At 38.5% G+C, this 20,923-nt stretch overlaps 3 protein-coding genes across 4 annotated transcripts; all 3 read right to left on the bottom strand.

Moving 5' to 3' along the window:
• Positions 1-107: 107 nt before the first annotated feature.
• On the bottom strand, positions 108-6,193 carry LOC147479890 (disease resistance protein RGA2-like). Of its 2 annotated transcripts, none has more exons than XM_086581480.1 (3): positions 2,718-6,193; positions 1,759-1,832; positions 108-1,100 (listed from the first exon to the last, which is right to left on the bottom strand). In XM_086581480.1, the coding sequence occupies exon 1, from the start codon at positions 6,134-6,136 to the stop codon at positions 2,741-2,743; it is 3,396 nt and encodes a 1,131-aa protein (XP_086437606.1). In that variant the 5' UTR covers positions 6,137-6,193; the 3' UTR covers positions 108-1,100; positions 1,759-1,832; positions 2,718-2,740. The 2 variants fall into 2 exon arrangements, with proteins under 2 accessions (XP_086437606.1, XP_086437607.1); XM_086581481.1 differs by lacking the exon at positions 108-1,100 and adding an exon at positions 1,213-1,458.
• A 3,674-nt stretch (positions 6,194-9,867) lies between these two features.
• LOC147479889 (uncharacterized) lies at positions 9,868-10,356 on the bottom strand. The gene has a single exon (XM_086578516.1). The coding sequence runs from the start codon at positions 10,354-10,356 to the stop codon at positions 9,868-9,870; it is 489 nt and encodes a 162-aa protein (XP_086434642.1).
• A 4,319-nt stretch (positions 10,357-14,675) lies between these two features.
• Positions 14,676-16,040, bottom strand: LOC147479888 (uncharacterized). Its single transcript, XM_086578515.1, has 3 exons — positions 15,808-16,040; positions 15,594-15,735; positions 14,676-15,515 (listed from the first exon to the last, which is right to left on the bottom strand). The coding sequence occupies exons 1-3, from the start codon at positions 16,038-16,040 to the stop codon at positions 14,676-14,678; spliced, it is 1,215 nt and encodes a 404-aa protein (XP_086434641.1).
• Positions 16,041-20,923: the final 4,883 nt, after the last annotated feature.

Here is a 20,923-nt window from a genome sequence, read left to right as displayed (position 1 = left end):
CTGGTTTCTGAATCATGCTGTCAAAATTATTCGAAGTGTTGTAACTTGTAAGTTTCAGCTTCAGCCTTCAGGTCTAGGCAACTGATAATAGGTTGCTAGTTGATCTCTGAAACAATAAATATTTTATTCTTTACTGGGTCGGCAGTTACAACGCAACTTAAAAATTCAAACTCGGTTGACTCTAAGCACATACCTATCCAACCACTGAGCAAAGTTGTACACATTAGCTACAACTATCAAAACCAGTATCAGAGTTACAATGCTAATATACTAAAGAGGAAACAAACTAGTTGTTTTTTTTTTTTTTTTTTTGTTGTGTGTATATTAAAGTATTGATGAGGAATATAAAGGTGAGGGTGTTGGTGGCCTTTCTGTCAATGGTAGGTGTGACTTCACCTGCTTTTAACTGTGTCCAATTAACAGGGGAGGCACTCGGTTAACAACCTCAAGCATCTAAACCCCCACTGTTATGAGACTTGGGATGAACATTATGCAGATCCTGAGAATTCTGGGGAACGTATTTGGTGAATCTCAAGTTCCAGCTGACTTTACGAAATGTGTGAAAACTGAAGAGTTTGGTAAAAGTGATAACCCATTTGCTCTACTGTTCAGATACACCACACTTTGCATATCGCAATGGGGTCATCCCGTTTACGATTACCACCTACACTGAAGAAGCGGATCCGATTCCAGTCCTCACTGAAGAAGCGAATCCGATTCCAGTCCTCGCATCTTCTATGTAGATCTGGATGACATTGGAGGACGCAAAGCAAAGTTAGTGTAGGAAGCTCTAGCAGCCACTCTGGCAACTTTCTCAAATTCTTGCCAAAGTTAAGTCACACATTCCTCTGTCTCAACATGTCAAGCATGGAAGAGCCTGAGGTTGCAAAGAACGGATCCGACTTCGAAGTTCAAGAAGGGGCATATACTCACCGTTCAGGTGCTGCAAATTTCCTACTCGACGAGTGACTACCTTGGACTTAAATCTTTGGTTTCATCTGAATGAGGTACAGAGATACTAGCCAGAGGCTCTCGAGCAAAGAGTTATGAACTGCAGTTTTCATGGAGATGCTCTTCCTTGAGATATCTGTCAGTTCTACCTATTTCACAAGGGAAAAATGATCAAACCCAGTTAGTTAGGGCTTCACATTCTGGTTCTAAGAAGAAAATGTATGAGATGAACTGACCTGAACAAACTCCAATTTGAAGAAAAAAAAGTTCTTTTAAAATCAGACCCCACTTTAAACTGGCTTTGGCATTTACATATAACACGATATGGCTCAATAAATTCCCCCACATTAAGGACACTAACAAACGTTATAAATCATCTATTTGAAATTCAATCTAGAAGATGACATCAGCCATTTACCATTCACCCTATGTACTCAGACATCTCCTAATCACCACGTTCTGACAGCGCCTCAACAATTAGCATCATAGCTCGTAGACTCCATAGTTCTAAGGAAGTTAGGGAGGGAAGGTGAGAACAAATGTTTTTCATGGTTTAACATAATTGTAAGGGTACATCTTTTAACTTGAAAGATTAACAAAAACAAATATTTATATAATGGAGATAAAATTTCCAAAATAAAGAAGGCTGGACATACAATTCAAGTTGTTTGTGTCTATTTCCAGAAAAAGAGAGACGTCACAAACAAGTTCTCCTATCCGAGGAGAAAAATACACAGAATGAAAGTTACAATGCATGACCTAGGATTTTCTTATGTATGTAATACACTTGATCGTAGTTTCATATACCTTATGTGTTGATGTACATAAACATTGTCGACATGGCACTTGAGCTGGCGTTGTTCAAAACAATCTCGACCAACCTGAAAGCCATCATAGTGCTGGAGTTATGATCTAATACATTATTATTATTATATAAGAATCAGGAAAGTGGGGGAAAAAATAAATAAAAATCGAGAATAGGAATAAAAGACGCATTGAAGTGTGAGGCTGTAAAGCTACCAAGTGTACTGTAAAGATCTAATGCCTACGATGGTACTTCATGAAATACAGACAAACATTGCTTGCAGTTTTGCAACAAAAAAAGGAAAGAAGAAAATACTGGTGAACTACAAATTCCACCTGATTACGGATTAGCTAAATGGTACTCTCAATTTCTTGGAAAGAAAATTATTTCAATAGGCCAGGTGTTCCAGATACAAAGTTTTCACTACACAGAAAAAGCTTCCAAAAGGTTTTATACTTCAGCAAATTATCTCATATGAAATTAGAGCAAATCCGTGAGATGAATGGAAAATATCAACATGCTCGCAAATGTGATAGGAACATATAGAGAATCAGTGAAACGTAGATATAAAGTGTGGTGTAAAAAGAAAAAGTAAAAACACAACCAAGTATCAGAACCTATGTAACATCAACACTCACACACGGACACAGAGTATAGGCACCCGTGTAAATGTAGAGCAGAACTTGGAAAAAAAAAAAAAAAGGCAGTGAGGGAGGGGGAGCAAAACCATAGCACTAAAGCCTCAGATACAGATTAAATTGCCAAAAAAAAAAATATGTGAAGAAAGAATATGAAACTATCAATATGTTGAAAATTAACTGTTATTGTTAGAACATACTCCCAGGATTGATTCCTAACATATAATTAACTTTGGTGACAAAATTAACAATAAAGTCAAGAGAACATTATGCAGTTAATCAAAGTTTAGAAAATTTTGTAGAGAATGAGATAAGAAACATACCCTAAACATTGGTGTTGATGGTTTCACAATTCAACACGATTCTCGACTCGAAGGAGGGGAATCCGGCTCCAGTCCTCGCATCTTCTATGTAGCTCTGGATGACATTTGACGACGCGAAGCAAAGTTAGTGCAGGAAGCTCTAGCAGCCACTCTGGCAACTTTCTCAAATTCTTGCAATCCCTAATATCAAGAGTTTGAAGTCTACGGGCATGTTGTATTTCCTCTGGCAAAGATGTCAACTGAGGCAATAAACGCAACTCTAAATCTCGAAGGGAAATGAGGTGGTGAAAATCAACCGACATGATTTCCAATTTTGGACAAGCCCAAATTCTCAACATCTGGAGGGCTGTTAGATGTTGCAGCGATGATTCAGATAGAGATTTTAGACTCCCACATGTAGTAATCCGCAATTCCTTGAGAGAAGTCAGGTTTCGTAAGCCCTCGGTCAAAGATTCCAAACCTCTACATCTCCAAATAATCAATCCCGAAAGGTTTTCAAGTTCCGTAGGAAGCCTTTTCAGTTTGTCGCAATTGGAGATCTCCAATACTTGCAGACGCGTAAGGTTTCGTAGAGGTGCCTCTGGAAGAGTTTCCACTTCATCAAATTCCGTAATACGAAGGTGAGAAAGATTGGGGAGTTTTTCCACCGACTTGAGCGAAGTATCGTTGCCTTTCCCCACAGATAATCTTGTAATAGAAGATGGCAGCGGCGTGGGTAATTTCAATTTGGGGCAATTATAAAGATGCAACCTTTGGAGGCAAGAAGGGAATAGCAGACATTCTGAAGACCATCCTTCCACGTTAGGCATGTTATAAAGTCCGAGTTGAGTCAGTTTTGGAAGTGCGGTAGAAGACCCTACCCAACCAGGCAACATCACACCTGGGTACTCATAAATAAACAAACGTTCGACATTCGAGTGAGGCTGGATTGCTTCTAACACCTCTTTGCTGTTGTGGCATTCAATTTCAACGTCAGACACACCATCTAGCTCCCACCGTAGGTGTAGATTTGAAAGGCTCTCCTTACTCCTTAAGTTGGCTTTGTAAGCATCCCTTGGATCAAACACATTCTGGATCCCCTGTATGCTTAATTCTCCTTGAAGATGGTCTAGCTTTTCCAACTCCTGGATACCAGCAGAGTCACTAAGTTGACTTACCACAAACGTACTTAACTGCTTGAGGCAAGTCAATTCACCAATTCCCATTGGCATGTGAGTCAACATTGGATCGTTAATGTTAATGCCAATGTAAAGCTCACTGCCAATCACTAGTTTTCTGAGCTTCCTCATTTTGCTCAAATTCTTCGGCAACATTTTAAGATTGCGACATTTCTGTAGGTTAAGGGACTGTAAATTTGTTAGGCAGCAAATAGATTCAGGTAAAACCATGATTCCAACTTGATAAAGATCAAGGCACCTCAACTGTTTCAAGTTTCCGATTGATGGTGGTAAAGTTGTTAATTTTAAGTTGTAGCTTAGCACTAGTATCTGCAAGTTTCTTAGGTTACAGACGGATTTGGGTAATGATGCAATGTTCATGTTACTGAGGTTGAGATACCTCAAGTGTTTTAAACGACCGAAAATAGATGGTAAACTACTTAAGGTCCATAACTTGCTGAGATCCAGCACTCTTAAGTACTCAAGTTGTGAAAGCCTTGATACAAAGAGCTCTAAAAGGGAACTGGTTGCACAGTGCTGGAAAAGGATTGTGCGGCAGAATGATTGGGATTTAAAAATTGTGTTCAGAGTTGCTTGCGATGGTGCCGAATCATATGTCACCGATACATGTCGTGTCTTCTGAGGGACATCTCTTATCTCACCAATTTTCACAGACAAACAATCATTGGCCATAACTGAGCATGCAAGATCATGCATGAGATCGTGCATCTTAAACGTAACTTTTTGTAGAGTTACATCTTCACACATATCTTGGAAGAAAGAGCACCTCAGTAACTCGTTAAAAACTTCACCACCGATGTCTTCCACCTCTATCCCTCCACTTGATTGGATAAAACCATTTGCCATCCATTGATGGATCAATTTTGCTTTCTCCATCGTATAATCTTTTGGATATATGGAGCAATAGGCAAAACACTGCCTCAAGATTGGAGGCAAATGGTTATAACTCAATCTCAACGCAGGTAAGATGGTATTCTCTCCACGTTCTTGAAGAGTCCAAAGTTCGCTGTCTCTTACACATCTCCAAAATTCATCATTTCTGGAGTGCAACAGGCTTCCTAGTGCTTTTACAGCCAGAGGTACGCCTCCACACTTGCTTATAATCTCCTCACCCATTTTTCTCAAGTTTGGAGTGATCTCATCGTTCTCCATACCGAATGCATATTGCTTGAATAGAAGCCAACAATCATGCTTTGGTAGAAAACTGAGTTCATGTGTTGGATTAATGATGCATGTGGTAGAGTCTACAAATGTTTGGAAGCATATAGATTCTACCACTGTCGGGAGACGAGTTGTTACAATGACTGAACTTCCTTTATCTCCACATGTGAGAAGATGAATTATTTTATTCCACTTCTCCCGATCATGGTCCCATACATCATCCAATACCAGCAAAAACTTATTGTTCTTTAATAATTTCCTGAGGTAGTCCTGCATAGGATCTAAGTCGGCAAGATAACATGCTTGTGGAGAGAGAGAATCTATCATCATTTTTGTAACTCTTTTGAGACTGAAATCATCAGAGACACAAATCCAAATTTTTTTGTGGAAATAACCATAAACCCACTCATCATTATAGATCAATTGAGCAAGGGTAGTTTTCCCTAAACCACCAATTCCAAGTATGGGACAGATGGAAAGACAATTCTGACTCCGCGCATTGTCTTGCAGTATCCTCACGATACTTTCTCGGTCCTCAACTCTCCCATAAATTTTTGGCACAGTTAGAAAAGAGCTAGTCTCTCGGTCTTGAACAAAATCTTCAACTCCAGAACTCAAAAGAAAAAAGTGTCTCTCAGCAGCAATTTCATCAAAATTTTCTTTAAACTCTTTAATTCTTTCTCGTATATTGTCACGAATGGAAAAAGTTGTGATGGAGTTACTTACTAGATTCTCGCCAACCTCTGACTCCGGGCAATGAAATTCCTCATCTATGATATCTTCAGCTTCGTAAGCAGCAATCTCTGACTCCGGGCAATAAAATTCCAATGCGCAATCATCTATGATATCTTCAGCTTCGTAAGCAGCATCCTTAACCATTCTTAGCCAACTCCTAATCGACTTGTCTTTGATTTGTTTCTTCTCGGCGTCATCAAGGACAAGTCGAATTATAGAAAAAGTTTTGGAGACCTTCTTCAAGTCATTCTTCAGATCATTGGGTAGACGAGAGTCCGTGCCGATCAGAGAAGTTAATTTGGGAAGGATGAAATCAACAATGGGGGAGACAACTACTTCAGCCATATCGTAGTGAAGGGGTGATGATAAATTTTTTGTTATAAGAATGAGAGAAATATATCGCACAAACACTTGTATAAATAACTGGTTGGACACTTGCACAAAAAATTTGTGGGTCGCAGATAGGGGTGCAAACCGATAGGTTCGGATGCGGATATGGCTGTATCTGAAGCCGAATCCGAATCCGAAAATTTATACCCATATCCAAATCCGACGGATATTAAAAAAATTATCCGAATCCGATTTCAGATATCCGAAACAGATATCGGATAATATCCGATCCAAAAATTAAAATTAATTAAAATTTTATTTGTTTTGAATAATTCATTTTACCACTATAAAAACTAGTATAAATATTATATTTGTCATTTATTATTATTATTGTGTTATTATAGTTTTATATTATTAGTTTATGATTTTATATAATATTTTGTACAATAAAAAAATGAATAAATTAATTATATATAATAACTATTAATTTTTTAAATCGGATCGGATATTATCGGATCGCGATATATGCCAAGATCCTAATCCAGATCCAAACCAGTTCGGACATAAAAAAAAATATCCGAATCCGAATCCGAATCCAAAATTTTCGGATAATATCCGATTTTTCGAATACGAATTCGAATATTTGGATATCCACTTGCACCCCTAGTTACAGAAATGGATGAAGTTCGTGGTCAATGGAGACTTCGAGAAATTGCTGTTACAAAACTATGCCCTTATGTCACAAAATACTTTATAATAAATATGAGAGAAAGATATCACAAAATACTTTATAAATAAGTAGTTGGACACTTGCGTCTGATTGAAATAGACTTTGAACGTGTACAGAAACAATGGGGTTGGACACTTGCATATGTCTCACTACACATCCAAGTCGTTCTGGTTCTGGTTCTGGTCCTGATATGATGATACTTTTGATAATACTACCAAATTAGCCGGCCTGCTACATTAATAATAGTGAGCTCCCCCCCTAACGCATATACTGATACAATTTGACTGAATAAATAACTGGTTGGACACTTGCACAAAAAAATTGTTCAGAAACAAGGGAGAAAAAGTCTCCGTGTTGAAAATTTTGCTGCTTCGTCACTGTTAAACTCAGCAAAGATAAGAAATGGATGAAGTCACAGAAATGGAGACTTCTGAGTCTTTAACATGCGTCACGCTTCCGTCGAAAGTTCATAGAAATGGATGAAGTTGGTGGTCAATGGAGACTTCTGAGTCTTTAACAGACCCACACGGCCACACCATGAAATTATTGGAGAAATTGCTTTTACAAAATTATGTCCTTATGTCGGCTACTCGTTTTACATTTGGACAATTCTCTCTCTCTTTTTTTTTTTTTTTTCGATAAACCAATACAATTCTCTCTCTCAACAACTCTCAAGGCTGTGAAGCAATCAAAGAATAACCGCGCCTTATTTGAAAATATATGACAGCTTGACAGATTTTAGCGGAAGAAAAATATTTTAAACCGAAGAATTGGTGGCATGCTAGACAGACTTTGGTCAATGGAACAGTTGACTTTTTCATCTACTAATTTACGTAGCAGCAGGCGCAAATTAGAAAATTTTCACTCTCAAAACACTCTTCCATCTCACACTTCACCCCAGAAATGCGCGAAAAATAAAAATGTCAAACAGTGTTGTTGTTGACCAAGACCAAGAATGGTTGGTTACTCTTTATCTCAAGCTTCTTTATACAACCAAATTTGTTCATTTTTCTAAAAAAAACTTCATTTCTTTATTTAATTTGAATTATTCAAAAAAAAAATTGGAAGCTCTCTGGAGCCCACAGACGAGAGAGCAAATTCTCTAGAAAATTTACATTATTTGGTACGCATCGCCTCTCGGCTTTGGACTTAAAATTGATAAGCTTAGAGGTATGTGTATTCTTATTTCAAAAATGGGTAATTAACTATTTGACAAGATAGACTCTTACTAAAGCTATATAATCATTTCTCTGCAGGGCATTCATATGTTCTGAAAGTCTTTCGGTTTCTGTAATTTATTTGTGTGCTGGTGGTCCTTGAAGATTATGACAAATCATTCTGGGGGACTATGTGGAGGGGTATAGCAGGGTTCAACTGATGGACCAAATTGAAATAAAAGAGGTTTAGGGTATCAATTGAATGTTTCTTTTTATTTTTTATTTTATTTTTGGTTTATGGACGAAAGTGCAAAACTTTGACAATTGTATTTTTTTGTTATAAAATCAACTTGAAATTAAAGTTACTACTATAATGCATTGCAGTGGGGGCGTGAGCGTAATATATCATTTATTTGGCTATCTTTTTTTATACATATTATATTTATTTATTTCCACGACTTGATTAATTTTTTGATAATTCGACAGATAAATTAAGAAAAAGAAACTATATCATTGTCTAGTTTATTCAAGTGTAACAATATTGATTCAATCTTTTTGCTACGGTTATTTTATTGCGTATTTGAACCAACAGTCGTGTATTAACATGTGTAACGCTTTAGCACGTACACAAAATTATCTACTAATAATTACGTGTGCGGTAAATGTGAAGAAGTAGACCATTATCCCAACAATGAAAAAAACTAGTATTTGTGGGAATTTTTCCTGTTAAGTAGTCATGCATTACGATGGGCACCCCAATGGAGCCCTTTTATGTTTGGAGCTAAGTCACATAATATCCTATTAATATACATTTAATTTTAAAGCAATATTGCATTCTCCAAATTGATAAGAACGGAATTTTTGGCAAAATCTTCTCTATATTTTCAACATTAAATCACAAAACATGTCATTCCAAAGAAACATATTTTTGTCTTTCGTTATTTGAATAACCAAAAATACATATATACAACACCATCAGAAAACTAAAGTAACACCCTGAAGGTTTTAAAACACTATACATATAACAAGTTACACAGTTATTTACTTTAGAAGCAAATATTACATTCTCCACGTAAAAAAATCATAACACATATTTTACGAATGAAAATTTCGACAGTCTCTTTTGTATTTTCAATATTAAATCATAAAAAACCTGTCATGTCTAGAAATCATTAAACTTGTCATATGTAAAAACATGCATTTGAAGAACCATAAGAACCAAAATAACAACATCGAATCAAAGTAACACATCCCAAAAGTTCTAAAATAATATACATATAACAAATTGCATAGTTATTTACTTTACAAACTGCTCAACTCAACTCAAAAGACACAGAGAGGGGGGTTAGCAAAAGTCCAAACAACTATAATATAAAAGGCAGTAGCTGAAGTGACAAAATCCATCTGCAGCAACCATAAAAAAATGTCCTCCTATACATTACTTGTGGAAGAACCTATATAAATCCAAACAACAAAATTAAGCATGATAACGACATTAGATATTCATTTATGAGAAATATAAAACATCTTGATGAAGTGAATTTGCAAACAATATTAATAGAAATAAAGTTAGAAAGATGAATACTACATACCGAGATTAAAATAATAAATTAACATTTCAATAATCAGATTTTCCAAGAATATCAAATGGTTGAAGCAGACAAGTGCAACAAACGATTCTCCTCTTGCAATTGGCCTCTAAGACCAACACATTTTCCAATCTTTTGAAGTCTCTCCAAAGAGAACATATGGCTAAATGCTAGATCACACAACTTTCTTGTACGAGACAAAGCAACAAAAGTCAAACCAAGGCTTTCCCTTTCACCAATATCAACCACAGCCCGATCAAGATTGAGCCCCTAACTTTTGTGAATTGTTATAGCCCAACATAGTACAAGAGGAACTTGAATGCGTTGGCACGAAGCACCACCTATCTTCCAATGAGATGTTTGTGGAGTAATTGGTATTGTATTAGAATCTGGACGGAATCTAGCACCACGATAGTGGTCAAAGCCTACCATAACAGTAAGAGGTATATCTTTCAGTGATTTGCAACCATCTCCGTAAACAATATCCACAACAGTGCCCATTACATCATTAACCAGTCCATTTGTTGTGGCAAGGTTTGAACGAAGCATAACACGTGCACCAAGGGATAGACACAGAACTTTCTCCAAACCTTTTGCATCATCTGACGAAACCTTGGTAGCGGTATCACAATTATTTTTTGAGACAATTCGAGCAATTGGTTTTCCAAGCTCAATTAGTCGGGTGAGATTGTAATCATGTGCAGGCTGTTTTGTCGGAAATAGACGCAAAACATCTTTGAAGGTGTTAATCTCTTCCATATTGAGGGAGGAAATATCTCGAGTTAGAAATAATTGTCAATCACTAACGGTGGAAGTTCCATTACTGAGTCTAAACAGTGCTTCTCGGAATGATACTTGCTCATCTCCTGCTTGTCGAAATATATGTGATAACCGAACACATTTCTCGAAAGTAGAATACACAATTCCACCATGTTGTTTTTTAATAGACCCGCCTTGCATTGTCACATACAGGAGGTAATTGACGCATATCACCAACGAGGATAATAGATACGTTACCAAATGGCTCGTTCTTTGCAAAAATATCTCGACAACGCCGGTCAATATTTGCAAGCATACTTCTTCCGACCATGTTGTACTCATCGATAATGATAAGTTTGGTGTCTTTAAAGTCTTCCTACATACGTCGACATTGATCACCTTCAATCTTTTTGGAAGTTTCTTTAATACCTTTCTATTCTATAGTGATAGCGAGTTCATGATGGATGGTTGCACCTCCAATATTAAAAGTGGCAACTCCAGTAGGAGCCATGACACGTACTACTTTGTTGTTCTGAAAAATGCAGTAACTGAATACACAATTGCATTTATGAGAGTGGACTTTCCCGTGCCTGCTCCCCCACAAACAATTAAACGAATAAATGCTCCATCTTGTATTGCTCTAACAACCATATCATGAGCAACTCTTTGTTCATGAGATAAGTCATTATCTGGTACAACGGGTTGGGGGTTCATTATTCAGTTCATTGCCACAACGCAGAGTATGCACAAATTTTCGATCAATTTCAATATTTGGATATCGGTGTAAACCTTCAGCCCAATCGTGTGAAATGTCAAAGTCTCTCCTTCCTAATTCCACATTTTCCCCAGGGACAAATGTGGGCCCCATTGCTGCTGTCATCATCCACTCATCCCGAAGTAAGTCTTCAATACCAAGCTCTACCTCAATGTCACGCCCCGAGACCCATCACACATCTCGAGGACATGGAGATGAATCTCGAGGCAGTCACTATCCTAATTCTATTGAAATTTCGGCAGAGTTTCATTTGTTTAATCGACGTTTCTTATACAAAAACCTGTCATAAAACTTGGACATCGCATAATTCATCCTTCCAACAACCATATATATACAGACCAACTTTCTAAACAACAGTGATATATCTATATATCCACAAAATGTTTAAGTGTAACTGCTACTCAATTACATCGAGTATTACATCAAAATGAACTAGCTCTCTATATATACAACAAAAGAATGAACTAGCCTCTCTCTATACAACCCAAAATGAACTTGACTCTGTCCCTCGTCAAGCATAGGGGAAACCACCCAAATCCCCATAACCATCATCACTAGGGTTAGGGAATGTCTCCTCCGCAACTGGATCGGCTGAAATGTTAATGTAGGATGAGCAAAACAACTATGCCCAGTAGAAACGCACATAACCAATAAATAGTCTACTTATAGAAAATATTTAAAACATGCAGGGTTTCCATACTAATATCCAAATATCATGACTATATAATACATCACTAACTAGTAGAAATCATTTTGACATGCTTCGTTAATATTCAAAATCTAGTTTTCACAATCATCATACAACTATTGTGGCCGCTGCATCCTATTAGAATGGTGAGGGTACGACTGATACTCAGCCCCAGTCACAGGCATATCTCGGTTTACTACTTTCCAATGTGAACCATGCACTGTTGTTTTCCAGATTTTACCGGCAGGGAGCTGAAATGCCGTTGTTGTGTTCGTACACACAAAATCCCCAAAGCTTTTAGGGCTCAGGTGGGCCTCGCGACCACGACCCCCATACGGGCCGTCACCTAACTTACGGTGGTCAACCGTTCGACGACTGCAGACTGCTTAGGATCCTGACACACATCCAGGAGTGGACTAAACTCTCACTCCTCGCGTCTAAACCTCATCGAGGTAACATGTAACCTCACACAAGCTAAGCACCATACAACGTGACATGTACAAGCATGGTTATCTAGAAAAGTAGAGAAGGAATTCCTGGACTACATCCTGTGATGCATCCCTTTAAAGATAGCCCACCACCTCGAAAGGTGTACACCACAGTTGGAATTCTAGAGCGAACTGTCGTCTCCGGAAATGCGACAACAGTTCCTTCTTTATAGGAATTCACAATTCCTTTTCTAAATCTCTTCGTGATAAGCATAGTAATAATATATATATATATACTCGTATTACCGGTCATTTCCAAATACTATAGATACATATTTAGTTTTTCTTTTAAAACTGTTGGTTTTGTATGTGTGAGCCTGGATTTCCAACAATCGAGTAATGCAACCTATGACTCCCAAACGGGCCAGTTAAATGACAACCGATGATTCCCAAATGGCGAATCATCGTAAATAACAACGAACCATCCGTGGAACAATCCAGAACCTCACACATAGTTACAAACAACCGGGTAATCCTTACCCACATTACAAAATCCATCTCTCTGTCTCCTTACTGAGACAAGAGACGAGAACCCTTCCCAAAACCAGTTTTGCTCTTTTAACAAAGAAAATAAATCCCCGCTACCCAGATTTCGCAAAACCATTTCACACGAAAGCTATTCATATATTTAGTTTATATCAAGTAAATACAATGCAAAACATGAATATCACATATACATGCATGGTTGATACACAAACTATCTTTCCCAATTTAAAACAATCAAATCATGCATGAAAATAAGCATGCTATATATTGGTATGTAAGTTCTTACCTTAGCAAGCTCCGTTCTCCTCAAGCCCACTTAACCGAATCAAGCCCGCTTAACCGAATCCACTCTTATTTAGCTCCTATAACATCATATACATATACGTCGGTTATTATAATTGATCAACTAACGAGAAATTCTTATCTAACGCAAGCCGAGAAAAATCTCGACACTACGAATTTGGTTTCAGGAAATTTTTCCTCTAACTACAGTTAACAGAGCTACAGGCCATTTCTAGCACTGTACCTCACGTCAACACCAATCATATCACTTCCAACTTCCTATTAAGGTTTTTCCCCCAACTCCAACTACAACAATTTCCGCCCCCTTCGATTCATATTAAATATAGCAATAATTACAGGTGTGTTCCTTCCCAACCATTCGTTAATCAACCTAATCCTAAACAAATATATAACTAACATGAACTACTCTAAAATAGAGTGAATATATAATAATTCATACCGAGTCAGTAAGAATAGCTCCTTAGCTATCTGCTCCACCAATTTCGCTAAGCTGTATCTCCTCCAACAGCTACTGCCTAATTTAAAACCCCCAATTCAATTAGTTTTCATCAATATATCCAATTCCATCTAAATCGAGTTTAAACTATTTGTTTGAGGCAAAATTAACTCACCTTTCACTTTGATTTCGCTTGGTACGCTGGAATTTCAAGGAGATTTCGAATCCTCACCTTTGGTTTTACAGTTTCTAAGGATTAGGTGTGCAAATTGAGGTTTTAATCACTGAATTTTGGGGAGAATTGAGTGTTCTCTCTCCTAGGTTCTAAGTGTTGGGCGAAATGGAGAGAATTGGGTGCGATTTTGGTTGGTTTTTGGTTTGGTGCGATAAGTTTTATTTTTTGTCTTTACTTGTTTAGTTAGTTAAGGCCCAAGCCCAAATGTCTAAATTAGGCCTAAAGCCATACTTAAACTCCTAACCACTAACAAATTTGACTTAGCGACGTAATTATTATTTTTTTTTTCCGGCCCATCCAGCTTAATTTTATCTCCTACATTCTATCCCACCGCATGTTATAACGATAACCTACTCATACCTATAAGCTGTTAACTCGTGCCAGCTTCGAACGCAGAAAAGCCGCTAACCGACATTTTTGTCAAATTTTCGTATGTGAGTTGCTTACCTAACGTGGCTTATGAGTCGGAGTTAAGTTTCATTAATTTATGTACGTTTGAAATGTAAACCCGACCGACCAATTACATAAATGTCCCTAGGTTTGCTATGTAATTTACGAAAATTCCCTTAACGAGAATTTGAGTATTTACACTCAATACCATCTTCAAACTCTTCATCTATCGGTTCTGGAAGAATAATCCCATGAGCGGCTTTAAAACCCAAGTCATAGTATCTTTCAGACCACAATGCAAATTCTCCCTTAGCTTCTTCGAGAGTTCGATAATGGTGATGAATTAAGACTTGTTGACGACAAAATGATTCCCATTTTTCAGTGTCTGGTAGGATATCACTGTCTAGCTCTAGAACCAAACACACAACTGCGACCACTCGAGATGTGTGCCAAACCTTTTGCTTAAAGTAATGACTCTTTGCCATATAGAGGAGAGAAGTATTTTCATAGCAAGAAGGTCATTGCATATATCTTCCTACAAAGGTTGGATCTGTTCCAACAATTTCATCATCGTTGTCCACTATTCTACGGCGTACAATTGATACTAGCATGCTCTTCTCGGTTACATTTAAGAGTACAAATTTTTTGGATGATCGTGTCAATGGGTACCCCATTAGCAAGTGACATACTTCTTGGGAAGAAATATCTCTTTCAGAGACACTTTTCATAAGTAGGCGCTTGAAAGCAGATCTTGCATTTTGACAAGGTCGACAAAAATCTTCAACAATTTCTTGGAAAGTATCTCTGAAACTTTTTGAGGCTAGTTCAGCTTTTGCGGCATATTTAGCAATGTAATTTACAACTGATTGCACTGAAAGGACAGGTGACCAATCAATGTTTGCACGCCAGGTCTGCAAAATCTTTCGATTGTGGGAACACACAAGTTCATCATTCCGGCGCCCTAGAAAACGATACATGTTACTGTTGGGAGGCTCTTCTACAATCTTCGACTGACCAATTACATCAAATGGGTATCTAAAGCGACATACCATTTGTTTTGTTGCTTTGTGTAAGCGCAAACAATGACTTCCACATATAGAGTATCGCATGACCCAATTGACCAATGAAACGTAGTCATCTTCGTTTGTATCAAGTTGTAAGTCGAGTGGCAAAGTGCGTGCACAAGGATGTTGTTGCATATTTCTAGACATGCTTGGGTCTGGATTCAAAGTGCAAATAAGTCTATCAAAATATTCAATGACATTAGCTCTATCTATAGCACTTGTACCAATCTTAGTAACATCTAGAGCATCCGATAGCCAAAGAAATCCATGAACATGACCACTACCACGATTTTGCTACTCAAACCGGTACCAATGATCAACCACAGAGAACTCATCTCGTAAATAATCCCGGAAGAAGAATTCCACCCTTGCCTGAAAGAACCAAGCGACAACATTTGGGTTATCATTAATTAACTTTGCGCGTCCCCTTCTTTTATCGAAAGGAGGCATCCTTTCAAGATCATTAGAAGGATCTAAAATATGGAACAGTTCTAGCCATTGCATGTCAGCAGCGCTGAGTGTGAAGAAAATGGTTGGTGCACCTAACTATTTAACCATGGCAGTTAGTTCTTTCAATCTTGTATACCAATAAGATCGGGTACCACATATGTTGTTAGCAAAGTAAGAGACACGATTAGCTAGTTGCTTGTCGTCGGACGAAACCATATTTCGAATTTCCTCAATTGACAACTCAGCATCCCTGGGATTTTTTCTAACAAAAATATCACCTAAAGAAAGTGTCTGCCACCTTGAAAGAGAGTTCCAAGCAAAATAGCGAAATCTCGAATCTCTAGCAAAACGCCCATCATGATATCTCATCAGATATTGGAAGTACAACAATGGATTGACTTTTCGCTAGCGAGCTTGTCATAGATCAGCATCACCGTAAGGAAACAAAGTTGGAAATGCCATAGCAACATATCCAAGGGTTGAGAACTCATCAATGATGTTAGTTGTAAAAGGCATATGAGCATTAGTTTGATCTACATTTGGTACTTTGAATGCCCTCTGGAGACGTGCTTGTTGATTGGGTTGTGCTGCAATAGAAATGGTTCCAACAACATGAAACTCGTCAATGTGCAAATCATGGTTTTGCAATTCAGGTGGTCCCTCATCTTCATCTGCTTCCCCCGGTATGGCAAAAACTCCATTTTCGGTATCTTCCACAGGGTGGCACATCTGTGGTATGTCTTCAGGTTGTCCACCTACAGGTAGTCCTTCTATAGTTCCATTGTCAATAATTATATCATTATAGTATCGATGATAAGTTTTCAACCAAACTAATGTTGTGCGAACAAATTCCCGCCGAACACGGAATTCCTTGCTTGCATGTGGTCCCCCTCTATTAACGATAAGAATTGCAGACAAATTAGCGGGCTTGAATAGCAGAACAGTGGCAATCAGATTGACATCTTGGGCAAAATTTATGACATTACCACTGTACTTGTATTGTTGACCCCTAACACGATACATAGACATCATGGGGTGCACCCTGGCAATGAGAATTCTTTCTAGATCAGACAAACGAGACAGTTCCAAAGGCACAATGCCCGCGGATCCATTGAATTGTTAACATTGAACATGCTAGCGTCAGGGTTCGCCTGGTTATCCAACTTGCAAGAGGTACAAATACCTGCAGCATTCTTTGTTATTATAGGTGAGGTCCTCACTTAATACAAACATATTCCAACAAAATATACAAAGAAAAGCAAATACCTGCATAAATCTTTAGATCGGGAAATTTTCTTTTGCATAGAGGACAACTTGCCCATGAAATATCATTGCATGATCTCCAAAAGACTTGTGCGTTGGAGAGTGATATGCAGTCGTCCATAGTAGGTGGTAGATTAGGGCTTTCACAGATATTGTCTTCACCCACCATAACTTGAACACCAGGAAGGCTTTGATGAACAACGCTCTGCGAAATAACTCTATGACGAGCAATAACCCACGTTTGATTCGCAATTGCTTGACGCCGCTCTTCGCCCAACAACTCTTCTACGGAACGCATTGAGGGCGTTTTGAACAGCCCTTTCAACAGGGTTTTGCCTTTCAAATGCTATTCTTCTACGAGCTCTACGTAGAGCTTGTCTGGAATGTCGCACTTCAATTCATCCATTTGCAATCCACGAGCCAAAGCTCTACGAGCAGTGTCTAGGCCACGATGAGTTTCTCTCTGCTCAGAGGTTTGGCCAATGCGTGCTTCTTTTCTTCTAGAAGTATCAACTGACTGTGTCGATGCACGTTGCTCACTTGTTTGTTTTGCACGAGCTCTTTTTTTTTGGCAGTATTTTTAGCCCGATTTTGCTCCACCGTTTGCCTTCGGAGGGAGATGTCATTGTATGTACCACCATATTAGTACCCTTACTAATGGATTCCATTGGGGTCTTTACATTAAGTCTAAAAAACCAATCCTTGTTTACCTGGACGGCTCACAGTTCCTGTTAGCCACTTGGACGGCTCACAGTTCTAGTTAGCCACTTAGACGGCTCACATGTTAAGTTAGACATCCGACGTTCTTCCACGTGTCCAAATAATCACCGAGCCGGTCACATGTTCAGTTAACCAGTCCTATCTAGTGAGAGTCATTGTGCTCTCAGAACTCTTATTTTCTATTTCTATAAATAAGACTCTTCACTTAACAAAGAACGACGTTTTGGAGACTTGATTCTAGAAACATATTCTGGATACGTAGGCAACCATTTAACGCACAGTCTCACTCTTTATACAACATCTTCCCTTGCAGATTCAATAGTGTTTGGGTAAATTCGTACCCAAACATAATTGGCACTGTCTGCGATTCTTATTAATGTTCCCTCCTCCACGTATCTCTCTCCATCTTTGTCAATGGCAATATAACAAGATCTCTAGCGAACAAGCAGGCAAGAGCACAACCATCCGAAGGAAACAATCAACAAAATGTTGAAGTTTGTGTCGATCAAGTTGCATCAAATCAACTGGCTCCACCTTTGCTACTTCAAGTACCATGACAACCTAGATCTAAATTTCCAAGGTCCAAGGCTCTAGTATATTCTCCTCATAATGGTACAAATTCGCCAGATGCAGATGCAGGTGTAAATCCATTTGCAGATCCATAAAATATGGAGACAAGTGATGAAGACTGATCCCGAGGCGCCACCACAAGCTCGGCGGAAAAGGAGCATAACGCGGACTTGCAGAAGCAAATAAACGAAGAGAAGCAAGTACAAACAGACAACAACAATACTGCTTCATCCACTCCATCAAGAATCCCAAGATCTAGAGAAAACCACAGTGTATTCCATCATTTGCAAGACAATAACGAAAAATTCTGAACCACTGATGTTGTCCCCCGATTCACCAAATCAATCCAGGCCAAGAAATATTTCAACAAATCTATTAAGGCGATTGATGTCTCCTGAGGAACAAACAAAAAGTTGTTGTTCTCTACACCACAGTTATGCTGACGGTCAGTATCTATCCACAATCGGTAATCTGGTCGTGATACACAAGTTCCATAAATTTGTGCAAAGCCGCCAAGTTATAGATGCTATGTCAATTGAACGAAACATGGATGCTTGTTTTACTTTCTTTCGGGGTCTGGTAAGGCGTGGATGAGAGTTTCATGCTGGATGAATCTATTTGAGGAAGTAAGCAATCTGAAGGATTGATCCAGTACTCCCATCTTCCTAGTATGGTATGGTGCTTATGATCTTGCACTAAATTCATTAATCTAAAGAAAGGATCCCAGATACGTACATGGATTAATACTGAATCAATCTTGGGTGTTTTCCAATCACTAGACTTCAGGTCTAATTCTAGATGCATGTTTCAAAGCATCGTTTTTGGCTAGATTTATTTTATATATTTCTTTTTTTGTTGGTCTTCTAACATTTTGCAGAGATCAACTCTTTTAAGGATCTCATTCTCACAGTCCTGCAAGCTCAAAAGAATCTCATGTAAGCAACAAATAGAAACAAAAAAGAGCAATGGAATGCCTCTACATTATTGGGCTAGCTTATAAGCGCATATCTCGATTGTGCTATTCTACTTCGTGAAAGAGAAACCAGGGAATGTCCTAGGCCTAATAAGGTGATCTCAGCCACAATACTCACTTATGTTGTCAAAGCACTGGGAGTCTGACCAAAAACACCTACCACCCACTTCTATGTGTTGATAGAGGGCTCCGGGCTCACGACTTGCCCACTCCTCCAAGTCCAGCTACATGGCAACCTATCGGAATTTGCTTGGTTGCCACAGACACTGCGGTAAGTGCAGTATTGTTTGGTGATGGTGAAGATGGTTGTTTAATCTTTTTCATCGGCAAAACTATAACGGGGGCGGAAACTAGATATTCAAGAATTGAGAAAATTGCTCTCACTTTGGTTCACTCTGCAAGACGCCTTAAGTTGTACTTTCAAGGACGACTGGTCAAGGTATACACTGAGTATCCTCTTCGCAAAGTGCTCCGGAATGCACAAGAATCAAATAGACTGGCAGATTGGGACAATTATTTGAGTGTATATAGCATTACTTTTGATCCGCGTACTTCATAAAAAGGTCATGTTTTTGCATCTTTAATGTCGGACTTTCCAATCAATGATATGGTCACAGAAATCAATCATGACGAAGACTCATCCACTGAAAAGGCAACAGTTGGGGGCGGCGAGGTCCCACAACATTTATTACCTTGTCATCAGACGCATGGATAGTCTACACAGACGGATCATATAACCAGTTTGGATCCTGGTTCGGGTGTCTTTTTATTTCTCCTGATGATTCAGCGATTAAGCACTCATTTCGTTTCGGTTTCAAAGCATCTAACAATGTAGCGAAATATGAAGCAATCAGTGAAGCCATGCGTACTGCTTTAGGATTAAAAGTTTGGAAGCTTCAAATTTTTACCGACTCTCTATTAGTGGGAAGTTAGTTTGGAGGCTCTTTTGAAGCATGGGATGATAAGATGGCAGCATATCTAGATTTGATCCATAGGTTTGCTCGTCAATTTGATGTCATTTCAATCATTCAGAGACCTCGAAATGACATTCGACACGCTGACGCCTTGGCATACCTCTCTGCATCTATCACTATTGATGGCCCAAGACAAAGTCATCGTCGATTTCCAGCAAGATCCAAGTATTGATTTGTCAGTTGAGCAACTCACGGACATTTACATCAACACGTGTTGTTTTTTCATTGCTTTTTCAGAGTCATCACCTTTAATTGTTCATGTTGTGACCACAAGAAAAAGAAAATATGATAATGATAAATTGTTGCTTAACTAGCTAAATTCTGATTCCTCTCAAGATATAGACATGTTTAACTAAGGTAATGAAACAGAGTTAACTTCAGGAGTTGTTCAAGGTGACTAAGATCTCAACGATTCAAGAAAGGGGACCTACGCTTTTGATCGCCTATGCTGACAGCACCAACCGAGGACTGGCGAACTCCATACATTGCCTTCTTGAACAATGACATATTTCCTTCAGACCCCAAACTCACTAAGACTGTCAAGCGTGATGCCTGGAAATTTTTAACGATAACATCGTCCAATGGTGATCCACAGTTGTATAAAAAGAGAAATATTTAATCCCCCATGCTTAGATGCCTCACCAAAGCAGAAGCCTTACTCGTATTGAAAGAAATTCATGCAGGCATTTGTGGTAATCACGTCGGTAGTCAGAATTTGGCTCATAAGGCAATGACCCAGGGATATTGGTGGC

The sequence above is a fragment of the Coptis chinensis genome, chromosome 8, assembly GCF_015680905.1.
Source record: "Coptis chinensis isolate HL-2020 chromosome 8, ASM1568090v1, whole genome shotgun sequence".
In the NCBI taxonomy this organism is placed as follows: domain Eukaryota; kingdom Viridiplantae; phylum Streptophyta; class Magnoliopsida; order Ranunculales; family Ranunculaceae; genus Coptis; species Coptis chinensis.
The sequence above is the reverse complement of the archived record's forward strand: the minus strand, read 5'-3'. Positions and strand labels throughout refer to the sequence as shown.